We start from the raw sequence: 19464 nt of genomic DNA on the forward strand, positions 1-19464 counted from the left end.
GCATCTTACTGTGTACCTCACCACTAACTTAAGATAATAAGATCATAAGACAAAGGAGCAGAAGTAGGCCATTCAGCCCATCAATGAGATCATGGCTGATCTGATAATCCTCAACTGCATTTTCTTGCCTTTTCCAAATAACTCTTGATTCTCTTACTCCTTTACCTAAAAATCTTTCTCAGCTTTGAATATACTTGACAACTCAGTCTCTATAGCCCTCTGGGGTAAACAGTTCCTCAAATTCACAATCCTCTGAGAGAAGGAATTCCTTTTTATCTTTCCAAGTGTGATGCCTTATTTTGAGATTTATTCCCTCCAGTCCGAGACTCTCCCACAAGGGGAATCAACTTTCCCACACCTAACCTAACCTGTCTTGTCCCCTAAGAATACTCTAACTTTCAATAAAGTTGCTTCATATTCTTCTAACTTTCAATGAACACAGGCCCAACCGACAGAACATTTCCACATAAAAGAGTCCCTTTACGCCAAGGATTGGTCACCAAAGATCAGTTGTCGTGGTCTACATAGGTACCCACAACCTAGATAAAACTAGGACAGAGGCTCTGCTAAGGAAGTATGAACAGCTAGGAGCCAAATTAAAAAGGAGAACGAAAAAGTGAATAATCGCTGGATTACTACCTGAGCAACAAGCTAATTGGTACAGGGTCAATAAGATTAAGCAGGTAAATGCGTGGCTTAAATATTGGTGTGGGAGAAATGGGTTTGAATTCATGGAACATTTGCACCAGTACTGGGAAAGAAGGGACTTGTGACGATGGGATGGTCGTCATCTGAATCGTGCTCGGACCGGAGTCCTAGCAAATCGCATAACTAGGGCTGTAGACTGGGCTTTAAACTGAATGCTGGTGCAGGGAGGTGGTTACTGTTGTAGGGGAAATTAGAAAATCCAAATTAAAGGAGGAGGTAAGAGTGCAAGCTGACAAAGTGGGGGGATGGTTACCAGACAATAAAGGTGAGGGACAGAACAAGTGATTGCCTCTATGCATCAAGGATTTACAAAAGAGTAGGGAAATTTACCAGTAGAACAAATTTAAAAGCTTTCTATCTAAATGCAAGAAGCATTCGAAACAAAATTAATGAGTTAATGGCACAAACAGAAACAAAAGGGTATGATTGGGTAGTAATTACTGAAACATGGTTACAAGGAGACCAGGTCTGGGAATTGAATATCCAAGGGCGCTCAGCATTTTGGAGGGATAGAATGAAAGGAAAAGGAGGTGGTATAGTTTTGCTGCTGATGGAAGCAATCAGTGCTGTAATGAGAAATGACATAAGCGTGGGAGATCAAGATGTGGAAACAGTCTGGGTTGAAATAAGAAATAGCAAAGGGAAGAAGTACTGGGCAGGAGTAATCTTTAGGTACCCAAACAGTAGTTCCACAGTGGGGCACAGTATAAACCAGGAAATGTTAGAGGCTTGCGAGAAAGATACAGCAATAATCATGGGTGATTGGAAGAATCAAACTGGCAAGGGTAGCCTGAAGGCAGAGTTCATTGAATGCATTAGAGATTGTTTCTTGGAGCAGTATGTTGTGGAACCAATCAGGGAGTAGGCTACTCTGGATTTGGTATTGTGTAATGAGGAGAGATTAATTGATAACATCATAGGATCCCCTAGGGAGTAGTGTTCATAGTATGATTGAATTCAAAATTCAATTTTGGGGATAAGAAAGTGCAGTCCCACGGTAGTATTCTAGAATTAAACAAAGGAAGTTACATAGGATCGAGGACAGATTTGGCCTGAGTACATTGGGCAGGAAAGCTGAAAAATAAGACAGCAGATCAGCAGTGGCAGTTGTTTAAGGAACTACTCAATTCCTCACAACTACAATGTATCCCAGTGAGGAACAAAAACAGTAAGGGGGATAATAAACATCCATGGTTAAACAAGGAGGTTACGGACAATATAAAGTCAAAAACTAAGGTATACCATATTGCAAAGGCCAGTGATAGGCAGAAGGATTGGGAAACTTGCAAACAGAAACAAAGGGATACTAAAAAATTAATAGAAAGAGCTAAGGTAAATTATGAAAGAAAACTAGCACAAAATATCAAAAAGTACAGCAAAAGCTTTTACAGGTATATCAAAGGGAAGAGAGTTGCGAAGGTGAATATGGTCCCTTGGAAGATGAAATCGGAGAATTAATAGTAGGGAACACTGAAATGGCAGAAATGCTAAATCAATATTTTGCCTCAGTTTTCACAGTAGAAGAAATTAGTACCATTGCAAAGTGTTAGAATCAATTATCAAGGAAGAAATATCAGGGCATTTGGATAGTCAAAATGCTATCCTTCAGAGTCAGCATGGTTTTATGAAGGGCAAATCATGTTTGACTAATTTGCTGGAGTTCTTCGAAGATGTAACAAGCAAGTGGATAATGGGGATCCTGTTGATGTAATATAATCTGGACTTCCAGAAGGCGTTTGATAAGGTGCCACACAAAAGGTTAATTCACAAGGTTGGATCATATGGGATTATGGCTAATTTATTACCTTAGATAGGTGACTGGCTGATGGACAGAAGACAAAGTCAGGATAAATGGATTTTTTTCTGGATGGCAAGAAGTAACTTCGGTCCTTGGGTGCCAGCTATTTATAATCTACATGAATGACTTAGATACAAGAATAAAGACTCTATTGTCAAATTTGTGGACGACACAAAAAATAGGTGGAACAGTAAATTGCAACGACAAAACAGAACCTTACAAATGGATATAGATAGGCTAGGAGAATGGGCCAAAATGTGGCAGATGGAGTTTAACATGGATAAGTGTGAGGTCATGCATTTTGGTCAGAAAAATGGGAAGAGATTTTGGGGTGCTCCAGTGCAGAGGGATCTGAGTGCCCTCATTCATGAGTCACAGAAAACTAATATGCAGGTACAGCAGATACTAAAGAAATTAAATGGAATGTTGGCTTTTATTGCTAAAGGAATAGAATCTAAGGAAGTATTGTTGCAACTATACAAGGCATTGGTGAGACTGCACTTGGAGTATTGTGCACGGTTTTGGTTCCCTTATTTCAGGAAAGATGTAGTAGCATTGGAGGCAGTTCAGAGGAGGTTCACTAGATTGATCCCAGAGATGAGAGGTTTTTTGTATGAGGAGAGAATGAGCAGTTTAGGCCTATACTCTCTGGAATTTAGAAGAATGAGGGGAAATCAAATTGAAGTATTCAAGATGATGAAAGGTGTTGATAAAATAGATGTGCAGCAGATGTTTCCTCTTGTGGGGCATTCTAGGACAAGAGGTCATAGTCTTAGGATAAGGGGGAAAGTTGAGAAGAAACTACTTCTCCCAAAAAGGTTGTGAATCTGTGGAATTCGCTATCCCAAAGTGCAGTGGATGCTGGGACAGTGAGTAAATTTAAGGAGGAGTTAAACAGAGTTTTAATTGGTAATGGGTTGAAGGGTTATGGAAAGAAAGCAGGAAAATAGGGGAGAGGAGCATATCAGCCATGATCAAATGGCAGAGCAGACTTTGATGGGCTGAATGGCCTAATTGAGCCCCTGTATCTATCTTATGGCCTAGTGAACCATCTCTGGACAGGCTCAAATAACAGTATGCATTTCTTTAGATACAGACCACAAAGCTTCACCGTATTCCAGGTGTGGTCTGACAAGTGCATTGTGCAGTTTTTGCAAGATTTCCTTATCTTAATACTCCATTACCTTTGAAGTAAAGGCCAACATTCCGTCTGCTTTCCTTATTACCTGAAGAACCTGATACTAGTTTTTTGAGATTTAAAGGACTCCCAAATCCCTCTGTGCTGTAGCTTTCTGCAGTCTTTCTCCCTTTAATAATATTCAGCCCTTCTGTTCTTACTGCTCAAGTGCATAACTCCATACTTCCTCATAGATTCCATCTGACAAGTTTATGCCCACTCACTCAACGTGTCTAAATTCCTCTGTAGTTGCTTTGCATCATCCTTGATACTTTTCTACAGGATGGAGGTTTTCAAGACGAGGAGGCACATTCTTAAGGTGAAAAGAAAGAGATTTAAAAAAGACATGGAGGGCAATTGTTTTACACAGAGGTGGTTCACATGTGGAATGAACTTCCTGCGAAGTGGTGGATGTACAACTACAACATTTAAAAGACGCTTTGATAAGTACATGAATAGGAAAAGTTTGGAGGAATATGGGCCAGGAGAAGGCAGGTGGGACTAGTTTAGTTTGGGATTATGTTCGGCATGGACTGATTGGACCAAAGAGTCTATTTCCGTGCTGTTTGGCTCTATGACTGCATGACTTGCATTCCTACCTACTTTTGTGTCATCCACAAAACTATCTAACTTACATTCACAGAAATTAAGAACTGCCGATGCTGGAACCTTCAGAAAACGAAGAAGGGTCCTGACTTGAAACGTCAACTTTCCTGCTCCTTTGATGCTGCCTGGCCCACAGTGTTCCTCCAGCTCCACACTGTGTTATCTTCTAACTTACATTCACTTTGCTTATCCATGTCATTAATAATTGTTGTAGATAATTGCAGCCCCAATGCAGATCCCTCTGGCACACCACTAGTTATAGATTGTCATTCTGAAGTGTTCCCCTTTTCCCAATTCTCTACCTCTATTAGTTAGCCAATCCTCTATCCAAGCTGATACTCTACCTCCAACACATGGGCTCTTAGCTTATTCTGTAGCCTATGATGTGGTACTTTATCAAATGCTTTCTGAAAATCCAAATACATTACAAGCACTGGTACGTCTTTATCTATCCTTCTTGTTACTTCCTCAAAGAATTCTAATTAGTTTGTCAGGCATGATTTCCTCATTGCGAAATCATGCTGACTCTGCTTGAACGTTTCATCCATTTCAAAATGCTCCACTGCCCAATCTTTTGTGATAAGGCTCTGATATTTTCCCAGTAGCAGTATTTCAGGTAACTGGCCTATATGACCAGTATTTTGTCACCTGCTCTTTTTAAGTAAAGGTATTACACTAGCAGTTTACCAATCCTCTGGTATTTTTCAAGAATCTAAAGATTCTTGAAAGATTACTACCAGTACATCCACTACCACTGTAACAACTTCTTTGAATATCTTAATGTGCATCTCATCAGGTCCAAGGGACTTACAGTCTTTTGCCCATTAGTTTCCCTAGAACATTTACTCTAGTGCTATTAATCATATATACTTTCTCTCCACCTATTGTCTGTGATTATGTAGTAATTTTGGAATGGTATTAGTGCCTTAGAACGTAGAACAGAACAGTAGAGCACAGGAAAAGGTCCTCTGGCCCATCATGTCTGTGCCAGTCATGATGCCTTTCAAAACTAATCACATCTGCTTGCACAGAATCCATATCCCTCTATTCCCTGCCTGTTCATGTGTCTGTCTAAATGCCTCTTAACCGTTGTTATCATATCTGCTTCTATCACCTCCCCTGGCAGCATATTCCAGGCACCTAGCATCCTCTGTGTAAAGTCTTTCCTCGTACATCTCCTTTAAATCAATGTCCCCTAGTGTTTGACATTTGGCACTCCACAAAACGTTGTAGGAAGTTAGGGAGAAAACTACAGGGTTCCTTTCAGAAATATTTGTATCATCTATAACTATAGATGAGGTGAGATACTATCTGAAAGATAGGATTTATATGCATTTGGAGAGACAAGGAATAATTAGGGATCGTCAATAGGGTGTTGTGGGAGGGAAATTATCTCAATAATTTGATTGAGTTTTCTGAGGAAGTAACCAAATAGATTGATGTGAACAGAGCAGTAGACATTGTTTACATGGACTTTCACAAAGCCTTTGACAAGGTTTCGCATGGTAGACTAGTTAGTAAAGTTAGATCACATGAGAATTAAGCTGAGTTTGTCAACTGGATACAAAACTGGCTTAATGGCAGGAGACAGTGTGGTGGTGGAAGGTTGTTTTTCGGGCTAGGAGGACTGTGACCACCGGTGCTCCACAGGGGTCAATGCTGGGTCTGCTTTTGTTTGTCCTTTATGTAAATGATTTAGGTGACACTATAGAGGCATGGTTTGTAAGTTTGTAGATGACACTAAAATTGGTGGGATAGTGGACAGTGAAGAAGGTTATCTAAGATTACGAAGAGATCTTGATCGATTGGGTCAATGGGCTGAAGAGTGGCAGATGGAGCTTAATTTGGATAAATGCGAGGTATTGCATTTTGATAAAACAAATAAGGGCAAGACTTATACAATTAAAAGTAGGGCCTTGAGTAGTATTGTAGAACAGGGAGACCGAGGGATTCAGGCACATACTTCTTTGAAGCTTGCATCACTGTAGACAGGATGGTTATAAGGCATTTAGCATGTTTGCCTTCATTGCTCAGTCCTTTGAGTATAGGAGTATAGGAGTTGGGAAGTCATACTGAGTCTGTACAAGATGCTGGTGAGGCCTGTCCTGGAGTACTGTGACCAGTTCTGGTTGCCCTGTTATAGGAAGGACATTATTAAATTGGAGAGGGTTCAGAAAAGATTTACCAGGATATTGTCGGGAAAGAAAGTCAATTTGACTTAAATCATGATGGGTATAGATAGATGAACAGCAGAGATCTTTCCCATTTGATGGAGGATTTCAAGTCTGTTTTTTAAGGTGAGAGAGTAAAGATTTAAAAATGACAGAGTGGCTAACACAGAGTGTGGTTCATGTGTGGAATGAACTTCCAAAGAAAATGGTGGATGCGGGTACAGTTACAACATTTAAAAGACATTTGGATAAGTACAATAATAAGAAATGTTTTGAGGGGTATGGGCCAAGCACAGGTAGGTGGGTCTAGTTTAGTTTGGGATTATGGTTGGCATGGACTGGTTGAACCAAAGGGTCTGTTTCCGTCCTGTACGACTTTACGACTTGGTTTCTACCCTGGGAAAAAAACACCAACTATCCACCCTATCCATGCCTCTCATAATTTTAAATACTTCTATCGAGTTGCTCCTCAGTCTCCAACGCTCTAGTAAAAACAACCCAAGTTTGTCCAAATTGTCCTTCTAGATAATAGGCTCTGATTCAGACAACATTCTGGAAAACCTCTTTTGCGCTCTCTCCAAAGTCTCCAAATCCTTTCAATGGTGCAGCTGACAGAACAGCACACAATAATCCAAGTGTGGCTGAGCTAAAGTTTTCTACAGTTGCAACATGACTTGCCAACTTTCATACTCAGTGCCTCGACTGATAAAGGCAAGCTCGCTGTATGCCCCTTTACCACCTTATCCACCGTGTTGCCACTTTCAGGGAGCTATGGACTTTAACCCCAAGATCCCTCTGTATATCAATGCTCCTAAGGGTCTTGCCACTTACTGTATATGTTCCTCTTGCATTTGGCCTTCCAAAATGCATCACTTCACACTTGTCTGGATTAAACTCCATCTGCCATTTCTCTGTCCAACTTTTCAACCGATCTGTATCCTGCTGTATCCTTTGACAACCTTCCTCACCATTTATAACACCACCAATTTTCATGTTGCCTGTAAATTTACTAATCAGGCAAATCATTTATACATGTCACAAAAGAGGTCCCAACACTGATCCTATTGGAATGCCGGTGGTCACAGATCTCCAGTCAGAAAAACACCACTCTCCACAATTAACATCTGTCTTTTACAACCAAGCCAATTTTGTATCCCACCTAGCAGTTTTCACTGGGAAGACTGATGAAAAGTATTTGGTTGACCCCACTGGCATTTCTTTGCACCCAATACTATTTCCCAGCCTCGGAAAAGCCTTGAAAGGGCCTCTGATAACTTTGGCTTCTCTGTTCCCTTTTATATATTTAACGAAGCTCTTGCTATCCACCTTGAAGGAAAGCATGCCATATGCCTTGTTGACTACCTTCTCCACCTGCGTTGCCACTTTCAATGACCTGTGTACTTGTACATCCAGATCTCTCTGCCTATCAGTACTCTTAAGGGTTCTGCCATTTACTGTATAGTTTATTTAGTTCCCTTTGATCTTCTTGTAACCATGCCTCTGTAATGGCTAAGATCATATCCACTGATTTGTATTTATGCTATTAATTAATTTTGCCTTTTTACCATTTTTCTCCTTTTGACTCTACTTCCTGCAGTTTTTGCATGTTTGTACAGTCCCTTTCCATTACACCTTTGGTATCATTAACCAAACAGCTGCCCTGAAACTGTTGTTATATCCTGTTGCTTCATCAGCCTACATTTCCTTTCTCTCTAACCTTCACTACTCTAATTAGTTTAAAGTCCTCTTTACAGCGCTAATCATTCAATTTGCCAGGACACTGGTCCCAGCACAGCTCACATGAAGCCCATCACCCTTCCCTTCTTCCCAATACTACTGGGCCAGTACCTCAAATTTTGTGAATTTCTTGAGAAATATCTTTTGGATAGTTCCAAAACAAATTAAAACTGTTGCTATTTGGAATCAGTAATTACAAATATAAGTACTCTTTCCAAAAACATGTTAAACATTAGGGACTGCAAATGAGGGGATGGTGCACAGGGTAACTCCCTGGGGACATAAGTTCATAAACCATCAGAGCAGCAGGAATTCACCAAGGGTCCTTGGACAAGACTTACCAAATCTATGACTGTCTAGAAGAATGAGCTTTGCATAAATGTGGGAACACCACCACCTACAACCTATGACACTAAGCTGGGTGGCAGTGTGTGCTGTGAGGAGGATGCTAAGAGGCTGCAGGGTAACTTGGACGGACTGGCTGGATGGTCAACTACTTGGCAAATGCAATATAATGTGGATAAATGTGAGGTTATCCACTTTGGTTGCAAAAACAGGAAGGCAGATCATTATGAGAATGGTGGCAGTTTAGGAAAAGGGGAAGTGCAATGAAACCTGGGTGCCATGGTGGAACAGGTTGGCATGCAGGTGCAGCAGGCAGTGAGGAAAGCTATTGGCATGGTGACCTTCACAGCGAGGGGATTTCAGTATCGGAGTAAGGATGTCTTACTGCAGTTATACAGGGCTTTGGTGAGGCCACACCTTAAGTATCCTGTGCAGTTTTGGTCTTCTAGTATGAGTAAGGACATTCTCACTACTGAGGGAGTCGAGCGAAGGTTCACAAGACTGATTCCCAGGATGGCAGGACTAACTTACCTGCAATAACTGGTGAGAAATATCACTTTTGAATTGACAAATCAAAAACATTTTAAGTTAATCAGTCACTCAGTACTCCTTACAAACCAGTGGAACCTTCTAGAGAAGGACAATGGAATGCCAAGGGCCTGGCTAGCCAAAGAATGATCATCTCAACATTGGAATTGGGAAGCAAAGACCAGTGAATTGACTTTCCAGTCTTTCTCTATTTCTTTCAATAATCTATTTTCCCTGTTTGTTTATCCAGGAGTGTTTGCACACACATAAAGGGGGAGTTTAAGGAGATTATATCTTTCAGAAAGCACTTGATCAAGTCCCACATAAGAGATTAATGTGCAACATTAAAGCGCATGGGATTGGGGTAAGTGTACTGAGGTGGATAGGAAACTAGTTGGCAGAGAGGAAACAGAGTAGGAATTAATGGGTCCTTTTCAAATCGGCAGGCAGAAACTAGGAGGGTGCCACAGGGATCGGTGCTGGGACCCCAGCTATTCACAACATATATTAACGATTTGGATGAGGGACAAAATGTAACATCTCCAAGTTTGCAGATGATACCAGGTTGGGTGGGAGGGTGAACTGTAACAAGGATACAGAGATCTTTCAACATGATAGTTTGAGTGAGTGGGCAAATCAATGGCAGATTCAGTATAATTTGGATAAATGTGAAATAATTCACTTTGGAAGCAAAAACAAGAAAGCGAATTCCTCCCTGAATGGCTGTAAATTGGGAGAGGGGAGTGTGCAGTGGGACTTGGGTGTCCTTGTGCACCAGTCGCTGAAGGTAAGCATGCAGGTGCAGCAGGCGGTAAAGAATGGTATGTTGGCCTTCATTGCAATAAATCTTGAGTACAGGGGCAGGGATGCATTGTTGCAGCTATACAGGACCCTGGTGAGGCCACACCTAGAACATTCCGTGCAGTTTTGGTCTCCTTTTCGGAGGAAGGATGCTCTTACTCTTGAGGGAGTGCAGCAAAGGTTTACCAGGCTGATTCTGGGGATGGCAGATCTGACTTATAAGGAGACAGTAACTAGGTTGGGATGGTTTTTGCTAGACTTCAGATGAATGAAGGGGAATCTTGTAGAAACTTATAAAATTCTAACAGGACTGGACAGGGTAGATGCAGGGAGGATGTTCCCAATGGTGGGTGTGTCCAGAACCAGGGGTCACAGTCTGAGGATTCAGGGTAGACAATTTAGGACGGAGATGAGGAAACATTTCTTCACCCAAAAAGTGGTGAGCCTGTGGAATTCATTACTACAGGAAGTAACTGATGCCAAAACACTGAATGTATTCAAGAAACAACTAGATTTGGCACTTGGGGCAAATGGGATCAAAGGTTATGGGGAGAAAGCAGAATTAGGCTATTGAGATGGACGATCGCCATGATCGTGAAGAATGGAGGAACGGTCTCAAAGGGCTGAATGGCCTCCTTCTGCTCCTATCTTCTATGTCAGTTAGCTATGTTATATGCCAAAGGTTTGTGTCTGTTTACTTGTAGCTATAGTCTAATTACAAATAATAAATAATAATTCTGCTTGGTACAGAAACATGATCCATACTTTCTATCAATCTTGGTCTGAAAGTCAGGTAAATCAAGGCACTGGGTGTACCTTTAAAAAAAAAATTAGCATTTGGTATAATTCTGGAAGAGTGGGGTTCAATGTACGCATTGTGGAATATAATAATGTGTACTCACATTTTTCATGTACATTGCTTCCTTCTCCTGATACTGGATTTTCTCTTTGTTGAGCTGTTCCTTCAAATTCTCTGCCTGCTCTTGGAGGAGGCTGAAGCTTTCTTCACTCTCCTCAACTTTTTTGGTCAGACTGTGAACCATTGACTGTAAATCACTGCTGGGAGTCTCCTTCCCTTCAAACTGATGCTGCACTACCTAATTAAGAGAATGAATGCAGGTTTGAGAGTTTTTGTCAATAGTTCCGTTCAGATGGGTTAAATCTAATTACACCCAAAATAAAATATCTGAACAGTAGGATGGGAGTCGAGCGAAGTTTGAAAGTAAGAAATAAAAGCAGCAATGCTGGAGAACCTCAGCAGGTTTGGCAACACCTTTGGAAACAGAAACAGATTTAACATTTCAAACCCAATATGACTTTTCTTTAGTCATATCACACTCGAAATGTTACACTGATTCTCTCCATAAATGCTGTGAGACATTCTGAGATTCTCCAGCACTGCTTTTTGTTTCCGATTTCCAGTATCCACAATATTTTGATTTTTATTTATGTATTTAATGATTCATAATTTAGTGTGTACATATTTAAGATAAAATAAAGATGGAAGTCTTTTTCAGCTTGTAAAATAAAAATTATACAATGCATAAATTCACCAAATAGTGTGGGATGATCATAAAAGAGTAACAGTTATACACAACGGAAACAGGCCCTTCAACAGGTTGCAAAGTTTCTGCAAGATTCCACATCACTACACAGAATGTTAAAATAATATCTTTGTTTTCTTTTTACTTTCCTAATTTCCCCCTCTTTGCTTGTTTCCATCATGTTTCACATTTTTCACTACACTCAAGCCTAAAATGATGTTCCCAACGAAGTCCACAGTGCTGCCTTGTAACATATTCTCAGCTACAATTCAATTCACTCCAGATACTCTGCATGCCCAATGCAAAATACATTTCCACAGGGAAGTCACAGTTCTAATAAGAGAAGAGGGCACTTGGCAGAACACATATTCCGCTACACTGCGTTTAACTGAACATTATTACAACTACACAACTTTTTCTTGAAGCTTTTCCCTGCCTGGCCCATATGCTACAAATGCAAAGTTGGAAAAAGATTTACTTTTTGAGAATTAACATCTAAAGAGGAGGCTGTAGACTAATCTAAATCCATAAACCTACTCTTTAAACCCTGCTTGAATTTTGACTGTTGTGCAGCTGAGCCAATCCACAGTATTCTAAATACTATAACCCACAGCATTCTAATGAAAAGTCAATTTGCTCTTCGAAATCTAATTTCTTCTTCTATGGGCCAAGCCTATCTCTGTACCAAGCTTGGTAGAAATCCATCATTGTTAAGATATATTGTTTATAGACAGACTAGTAAACAGGGGGCATAAGCATTATTATCACTTACCTTTAGGTGTTAACAAACCAAAGAGTGAGCCTGTACCTGAAGTAACAGGTCAGAAAAGGAACCTTTGGCCAAAGTTACAGACAGGATTACCACCATAAGGCAGACTAACAATACAGGGGCAGAACACCTCAGACTACAAACTATAGATTTGGTTTACTAAGCAAAGTGAAACAGAAATTAAGGGTTCGCTCTAAGAACATTTTTATCTCAATGTTCCAAAATAATGTGGTCTCGAGCCTTAGCAGTTCACATGAATTGAAATATAATTCTGATGAAATAAGTTTAATGCAGGACAAAACTCCCACAGAATTGTTAACGTACCACCACACATCAATGGTGCAAAAGTGATACTAAACGGGAACGGCACAAATATTAAGTTCAACCCAGCAGATTCTCAGCAAGAATCTGTCAATCTGATCAAGACAGGGACAATTCAGAACCCAGAAAAGTAGAACTAAAAAGATAATGGACAGAAATAACTGACGGCAAACTAGCAGGGAATATAAAAGATACAATAAGATCTTTTTCTCTAATGAAAGCTATTGGGGAAGTGTATAAATGCAAATGCTGCAATTAATTTTCCTTATCACTCACTTCAATTCCTTCACTAGACAGTGTTACTTGTTGAGGTGTATGATCCGAAACAGCAGCTAACTGGAGCTCAATGATATAGGCCTCTTTTTCAGCCAGTTTTTTGTCCTTCTCAGCAAGCATCATGTCCATATCGGAACCACGTCGCAGCTGTGCGTCCAGCTCTGTAAGCTGTAAGTTATTTAAAATTAGGATGTCATAATATGCAATTCATATATTCCTAAATAAGTAAACAGATATATTTTTAGAATCTTACCGTCTTCTTCAATTCTGTATCTTTTTTGGCAATTTGTGTTTCCAAATCTTCAACCTTTTTCCTCAACATTAAAATTTTACCCCTACTGGCAGCTGCATGTTCCTGATCACCATCACTGGATTGCTATAATTAAACCATACATGAAAATTCAGTCTATTTAATTTCATTAACGCATCCACATTTTATTTCTAATTTACTGTAGGTTTCTTATTTTTGCTTAAATACTCAGAGACCATTTAATTCATTTTATATATCGGAAATGACAACATACAATTATCTAACACAAGAGGTCATCATTCACGACTGGAGACTTAAAAAAACTGCAGATGCTGGAATCGAAGGGAGACAAACAGGAGGCTGCAAGAACATAGCAAGCCAGGCAGCATCTGGAGGAAAGGAGAAGTTGATGTTTTGGGTATTACTCATCTTCATCATTCAGTCTACTGCCCATGTCAGTTCATTGGAATTATTCTCAATCCCTTTCTTATTACACAGAACCTATACATTTTTATTTTTCAAGTATACATCAAATTCTATTCTGAAGTTTACTACTGATTGTGCTTCCATCATCTTGCCAAGCAATGCATTCCATATCATAAGCTTCCACGTAGATTTCTCAGATCTCCTCCAGCTCCATCGACAATCACCTTCAATCTATGTCTTTTGGTTACTGAACTTTCTGCTGCTAGAAATAGTTTCTACATCACATAGATAGTAGGAACTGCAGATGCTGGAGAATCTGAGATAACAAGGTGTAGAGCTGGATGAATACAACAGGCCAAGCAGCATCAGAGGAGCAGGAAGGCTGATGTTTCGGGCCTAGACCCTTCTTCAGAAATGGGGGAGGGGAAAGGGGTTCTGAAATAAATAGGGAGAGAGGGGGAGGCGGATAGAAGATGGATAGAGGAGAAGATAGGTGGAGAGGAGACAGACGGGTCAAAGAGGCGGGGATGGAGCCAGTAAAGGTGAGTGAGTGTAGGTGGGGAGGTAGGGAGGAGATAGGTCAGTCCAGGGAGGACGGACAGGTCAAGGGGGTGGGATGAGGTTAGTAGGTAGGAGATGGGGGTGGGGCTTGAGGTGGGAGGACGGGATAGGTGGGAGGAAGGACAGGTTAGGGAGGCGGGGATGAGCTGGGCTGGTTTTGGGATGCGGTAAGGGGAGGGGAGATTTTGAAGCTTGTGAAGTCCACACTGATACCATTGGGCTGCAGGGTTCCCAAGCGGAATATGAGTTGCTATTCCTGCAACCTTTGGGTAGCATCGTTGTGGCACTGCAGGAGGCCCAGGATGGACATGTCGCCTGAGGAATGGGAGGGGGAGTTGAAATGGTTCGCGACTGGGAGGTGCAGTTGTTTAGTGCGAACCGAGCCTATATGTTCTGCAAAGTGGTCCCCAAGCCTCCACTTGGTTTCCCTGATGTAGAGGAGGCCACAACAGGAACAGCGGATGCAGTATACCACATTAGCAGATGTGCAGGTGAACATCTGCTTGATGTGAAGAGTCTTCTTGAGGCCTGGGATGGGGGTGAGGGGGGAGGTGTAGGGGCAGGTGTAGCACTGGAAAAGTGCCAGGTATGGTGGGGCTGGAGGGGAGTGTGGAGCGGACAAGGGAGTCACGGAGAGAGTGGTCCCTTCGGAAAGCAGATAAGGGTGGGGAGGGAAAAATGTCTTTGGTGGTGGGGTCGGATTGCAGATGGCGGAAGTGTCGGAGAATGATGCGTTGGATCCGGAGGTTGGTGGGGTGGTACGTGAGGACGAGGGGTTTCTGTTTTGGTTGTTATTGCAGGGAGGGGATGTCAGGGATGAGTTGCGGGAGACACGGTCGAGGGTGTTCTCAACCACTGAGGCGGGGGAAGTTACAGCCACATCACCTTTCTTAGTACCTGCCTACGGAACCATATCATCCCCAATGGACTACAGTCCACATTCAGGCCTTCCCAATTTGGCCCCAACCATGACAGTGTCTACATTCAGAACATTGAGATCCTTCAGAAGCGTTTCTCCCTGCGACTCCTGAAATACACACACGCAGCAATGCGCCGGCATCCCCGGCACTAAAATCAAGTCTACCCCAGCTCAGAGCCTCCCTCTTCCAGACCTGCAAAGGACCTCTCCTGTTTTTTATTCTTTGTAGGACCCATAACCTAGAACATAGAACATTACAGCGCAGTACAGGCCCTTCGGTCCTCGATGTTGCGCCGACCTGTGAAACCAATCTGAAGCCCATCTAACCTAAACTATTCCATTATCATCCATATGTTTATCCAATGACCATTTAAATGCCCTTAAAGTTGGCGAGTCTACTACTTTTGCAGGCAGGGCATTCCACGCCCTTACTACTCTCTGAGTAAAGAACCTACCTCTGACATCTGTCCTATATCTATCACCCCTCAATTTAAAGCTATGTCCCCTCGTGCTAGCCATCACCATCCAAGGAAAAAGGCTCTCGCTGTCCACCCTATTTAATCCTCTGATCATCTTGCATGTCTCTATTAAGTCACCTCTTAATCTTCTTCTCTCTAACAAAAACAGCCTCAAGTCCCTCAACCTTTCTTCATAAGACCTTCCCTCCATACCAGGCAACATCCTGGTAAATCTCCTCTGCACCCTTTTCAATGCTTCCACATCCTTCCTATAATGCGGCGACCAGAACTGTACGCAATACTCCAAGTGCAGCCGCACCAGAGTTTTGTACAGCTGCAACATGACCTCATGGCTCCGAAACTCAATCCCTCTACCAATAAAACCTAACACACTGTACACCTTCTTAACAACCCTATCAACCTGGGTGGCAACTTTCAGTGATCTATGCACATGGACACCGAGATCTTTCTGCTCAGCCACACTACCAAGAATCTTACCATTAGCCCAGTACTCTGTATTCCTGTTACTCCTTCCAAAGTGAATCACCTCACACTTTTCCGCATTAAACTCCATTTGCCACCTCTCAGCCCAGCTCTGCAGCTTATCTATGTCCCTCTGTAACCTGCAACATCCTTCCGCACTATCCACAACTCCATTGACTTTGGTGTCATCCGCAAATTTACTAACCCATCCTTCTACGCCCTCATCCAGGTCATTTATAAAAATGACAAACAGCAGTGGCCCCAAAACAGATCCTTGAGATACACCACTAGTAACTGAACTCCAGGATGAACATTTCCCATCAACAACCACCCTCTGTCTTCTTACAGCTAGCCAATTTCTGATCCAAACCGCTAAATCACCCTCAATCTCATGCCTCCGTATTTTCTGCAATAGCCTACCATGGGGAACCTTATCAAACGCTTTACTGAAATCCATATACACCACATCAACCGCTTTACCCTCATCCACCTGTTTGGTCACCTTCTCAAAGAACTCAATAAGGTTTGTGAGGCACGACCTACCCTTCACAAAACCGTGTTGACTATCCCTAATCAAATTATTCCTTTCTAGAAGATTATAAATCCTAACACTTTACCCACAACCGAACTAAGGCTCACTGAACCAGGGTTGTCTCTACTCCCTTTCTTGAACAAGGGGGCAATATTTGCTAGTCTCCAGTCTTCTGACACTATTCCTGTAGACAATGACGACATAAAGATCAAAGCGGAAGGCTCTGCAATCTCCTCTCTAGCTTCCCAGAGAATCCTAGGATAAATCCCATTCGGCCCAGGAGACTTATCTATTTTCACACCTTCCAGAATTGCTAACACCTCCTCCTTATGAACCTCAATCCCGTCTAGTCTAATAGCCTGTATCTCAGTATTCTCCTCGACAACATTGTCTTTTTCCTGTGTGAATACTGACGAAAAATATTCATTTCGCGTCTCTCCTATCTCTTCGGACTCCACGCACAACTTCCCACTACTGTCCTTGACTGGCCCTCATCTTACTCTAGTCATTCTTTTATTCCTGATATAACTATAGAAAGTTTTAGGGTTTTCCTTGATCCTACCTGCTAAAGACTTCTCATGTCCCCTCCTGGCTCTTCTTAGCTCTCTTTAGGTCCTTCCTGGCTAACTTGTAACTCTCAAGCGCCCTAACTGAGCCTTCACGCCTCATCTCTACATAGGCCTCCTTCTTCCTCTTGACAAGAGATTCAACTTCTTTAGTAAACCACGGTTCCCTCGCTCGACCACTTCCTCCCTGCCTGACAGGTACATACTTCTCAAGGACACACAGTAGCTGTTCCTTGAACAAGCTCCACATTTCAATTGTGCCCAGCCCCTGCAGTTTCCTTCTCCATCCTATGCATCCTAAATCTTGCCTAATCGCCTCATAATTGCCTTTCCCCCAGCTATAACTCTTGCCTTGCGGTATATACCTGTCCCTTTCCATCACTAAAGTAAACGTAACCGAATTGTGGTCACTATCACCAAAGTGCTCACCTACCTCCAAATCTAACACCTGCCCTGGTTCATTACCCAGTACCAAATCCAATGTGGCCTCGCCACTTGTTGGCCTATCTTCATACTGTGTCAGGAAACCCTACTGCACACATTGGACAAAATCTGACCCATCTAAAGTACTCGAACTGTAGCGCTTCCAGTCAATATTACTCAGTCAACTCTACTCAGCTTTATTGGACACAAAAAACCGTAAGTACAGTAAACTTACTGGTGCCTACCACCCAAAACGGGTTCCCTCCACCTCCCAAATCCCCAACCCTACCCATGACGTTCCCCACAACGTGCCCGCCGCCAGTGGCCACGTGGCCACTGTCGGAGCAACCACGGATGACGTCACATCCTCCGCCGCCAGGTACACCACTTCTGGGACATCGACACCACTGCTGATGCCACCGCCTCCATTTCCAACACCATAGACACTGAGGATGCACTTACCGTCATCGCTGCTGCCGCCTCCTACCCCGCTCCGCCCACCACCGATGCCGACGCAACTCTGCCCACCGCTGACTCCAATGCAACTCCTCTCACCGCCAACGCCGACGCAACTCCGCCCACCACCGCCGACACAACTCCGCCCACCATCGCCGCAACTCCGCCCACAGCCGACGCCGACGTCGCTCCGCCCATCACCTCCACAGCCAGCAGCTCCAGAGGAGACAGCAACATCCAGCCCTGCCGAGTCTTCACCATCCCCCCAGACCTCCCCCTTACTGAGGACTGACCGTTCGTCCTCAGTAAAGGGCTCACCTTTGTCCCCCTCCACCCACACATCAACGAATACCGGTCACATTTGGACATCGAGCAGTTTTTCCGCCGCCTCCGCCTCCGCGCTTACTTCTTCAACCGTGAGCCTAACCCTCCCTCCACTGACCCCTTCTCCCGCCTCCAACACACCCCTCCTCCAGGACACCACTCCAAGGCCTCCTACCCTCCCTCGACCTCTTCATCTCCAACTGCCATCGAGGCATCAATCCCCTCAACCTCTCCACCCGTCTCACCCACTCCAACCTCTCCCCCGCAGAACATGCAGGCCTCCACTCCAATCCCAACCTCACCATAAAACCCGCGGACAAGGGAGGCGCAGTTGTAGTATGGCGCAACGACCTCTACATCGCCGAGGCCAGGCGCCAACTCTCAGACATCTCTTCCTAACGCCCCCTTGATCATGACCCCACCCCCGAGCACCAAACCATTATCTCCCAAACCATCCACAACCTCATCACCTCAGGTGACCTCCCATCCACAGCCTCCAACGTCATTGTTCACCAATCCCGCACCGCCCGCTTCTATCTCCTTCCCAAAATCCACAAACCTGACTGTCCTGGTCGACCCATTGTCTCCGCCTGCTCCTGCCCCACGGAACTTATCTCCACCTATCTCAACTCCATTTTCTCCCCCTTAGTCCAGGAACTCCCTACCTACGTCCGTGACACCACCCACGCCCTCCACCTCCTCCAGAACTTCCAATTCCCCGGTCCCCAACACCTCATTTTTACCATGGATGTCCAGTCCCGATACACCTGCATTCCCCATGCAGATGGCCTAAAGGCCCTCCGCTTCTTCCTGTCCCGCAGGCCCGATCAGTCCCCCTCCACTGATACCCTCATCCGCTTAGCCGAACTCGTCCTCACCCTCAACAACTTCTCTTTCAATTCCTCCCACTTCCTACAGACAAAGGGGAGGGCCATGGGTACCCGCATGGGCCCAAGCTATGCCTGCCTCTTTGCGGGTTACGTGGAACAATCCCTCTTCTTTACCTACACTGGCCCTAAACCCCACCTCTTCCTCCATTACATTGATGACTGTATCAGGGCCACCTCGTGCTCCCACGAGGAGCTCAAACAGTTCATCCACTTCACCAACATCTTCCACCCCAACCTTAAGTTCACCTGGACCATCTCCAATACCTCTCTCTCCTTCCTGGACCTCTCTGTCTCCATCTCCGGCAACCACCTAGAAACCGATATCCATTTCAAGCCCACCGACTCCCACAGCTACCTAGAATACTCCTCCTCCCACCCACCTTCCTGCAAAAATG

General features: G+C 43.5%; 1 protein-coding gene across 1 annotated transcript in view; it reads right to left on the bottom strand.

Annotated features, from left to right (window-relative positions):
* LOC109932639 (golgin subfamily B member 1-like) overlaps positions 1–19464 on the bottom strand; it is an 81549-nt gene that overhangs the window by 43476 nt on the left and 18609 nt on the right. The window contains exons 5-7 of the mRNA XM_048607204.1: positions 13035–13157; positions 12782–12949; positions 10774–10968 (exon numbers count right to left, since the gene is read on the bottom strand). Coding sequence (XP_048463161.1) covers positions 10774–10968; positions 12782–12949; positions 13035–13157 — 486 coding nt within the window. The remainder of the gene's footprint in view (positions 1–10773; positions 10969–12781; positions 12950–13034; positions 13158–19464) is intronic.

The sequence above is a fragment of the Rhincodon typus genome, chromosome 17 (genome assembly GCF_021869965.1).
Source record: "Rhincodon typus isolate 14 chromosome 17, sRhiTyp1.1, whole genome shotgun sequence".
Classification (NCBI taxonomy): Eukaryota; Metazoa; Chordata; class Chondrichthyes; order Orectolobiformes; family Rhincodontidae; genus Rhincodon; species Rhincodon typus.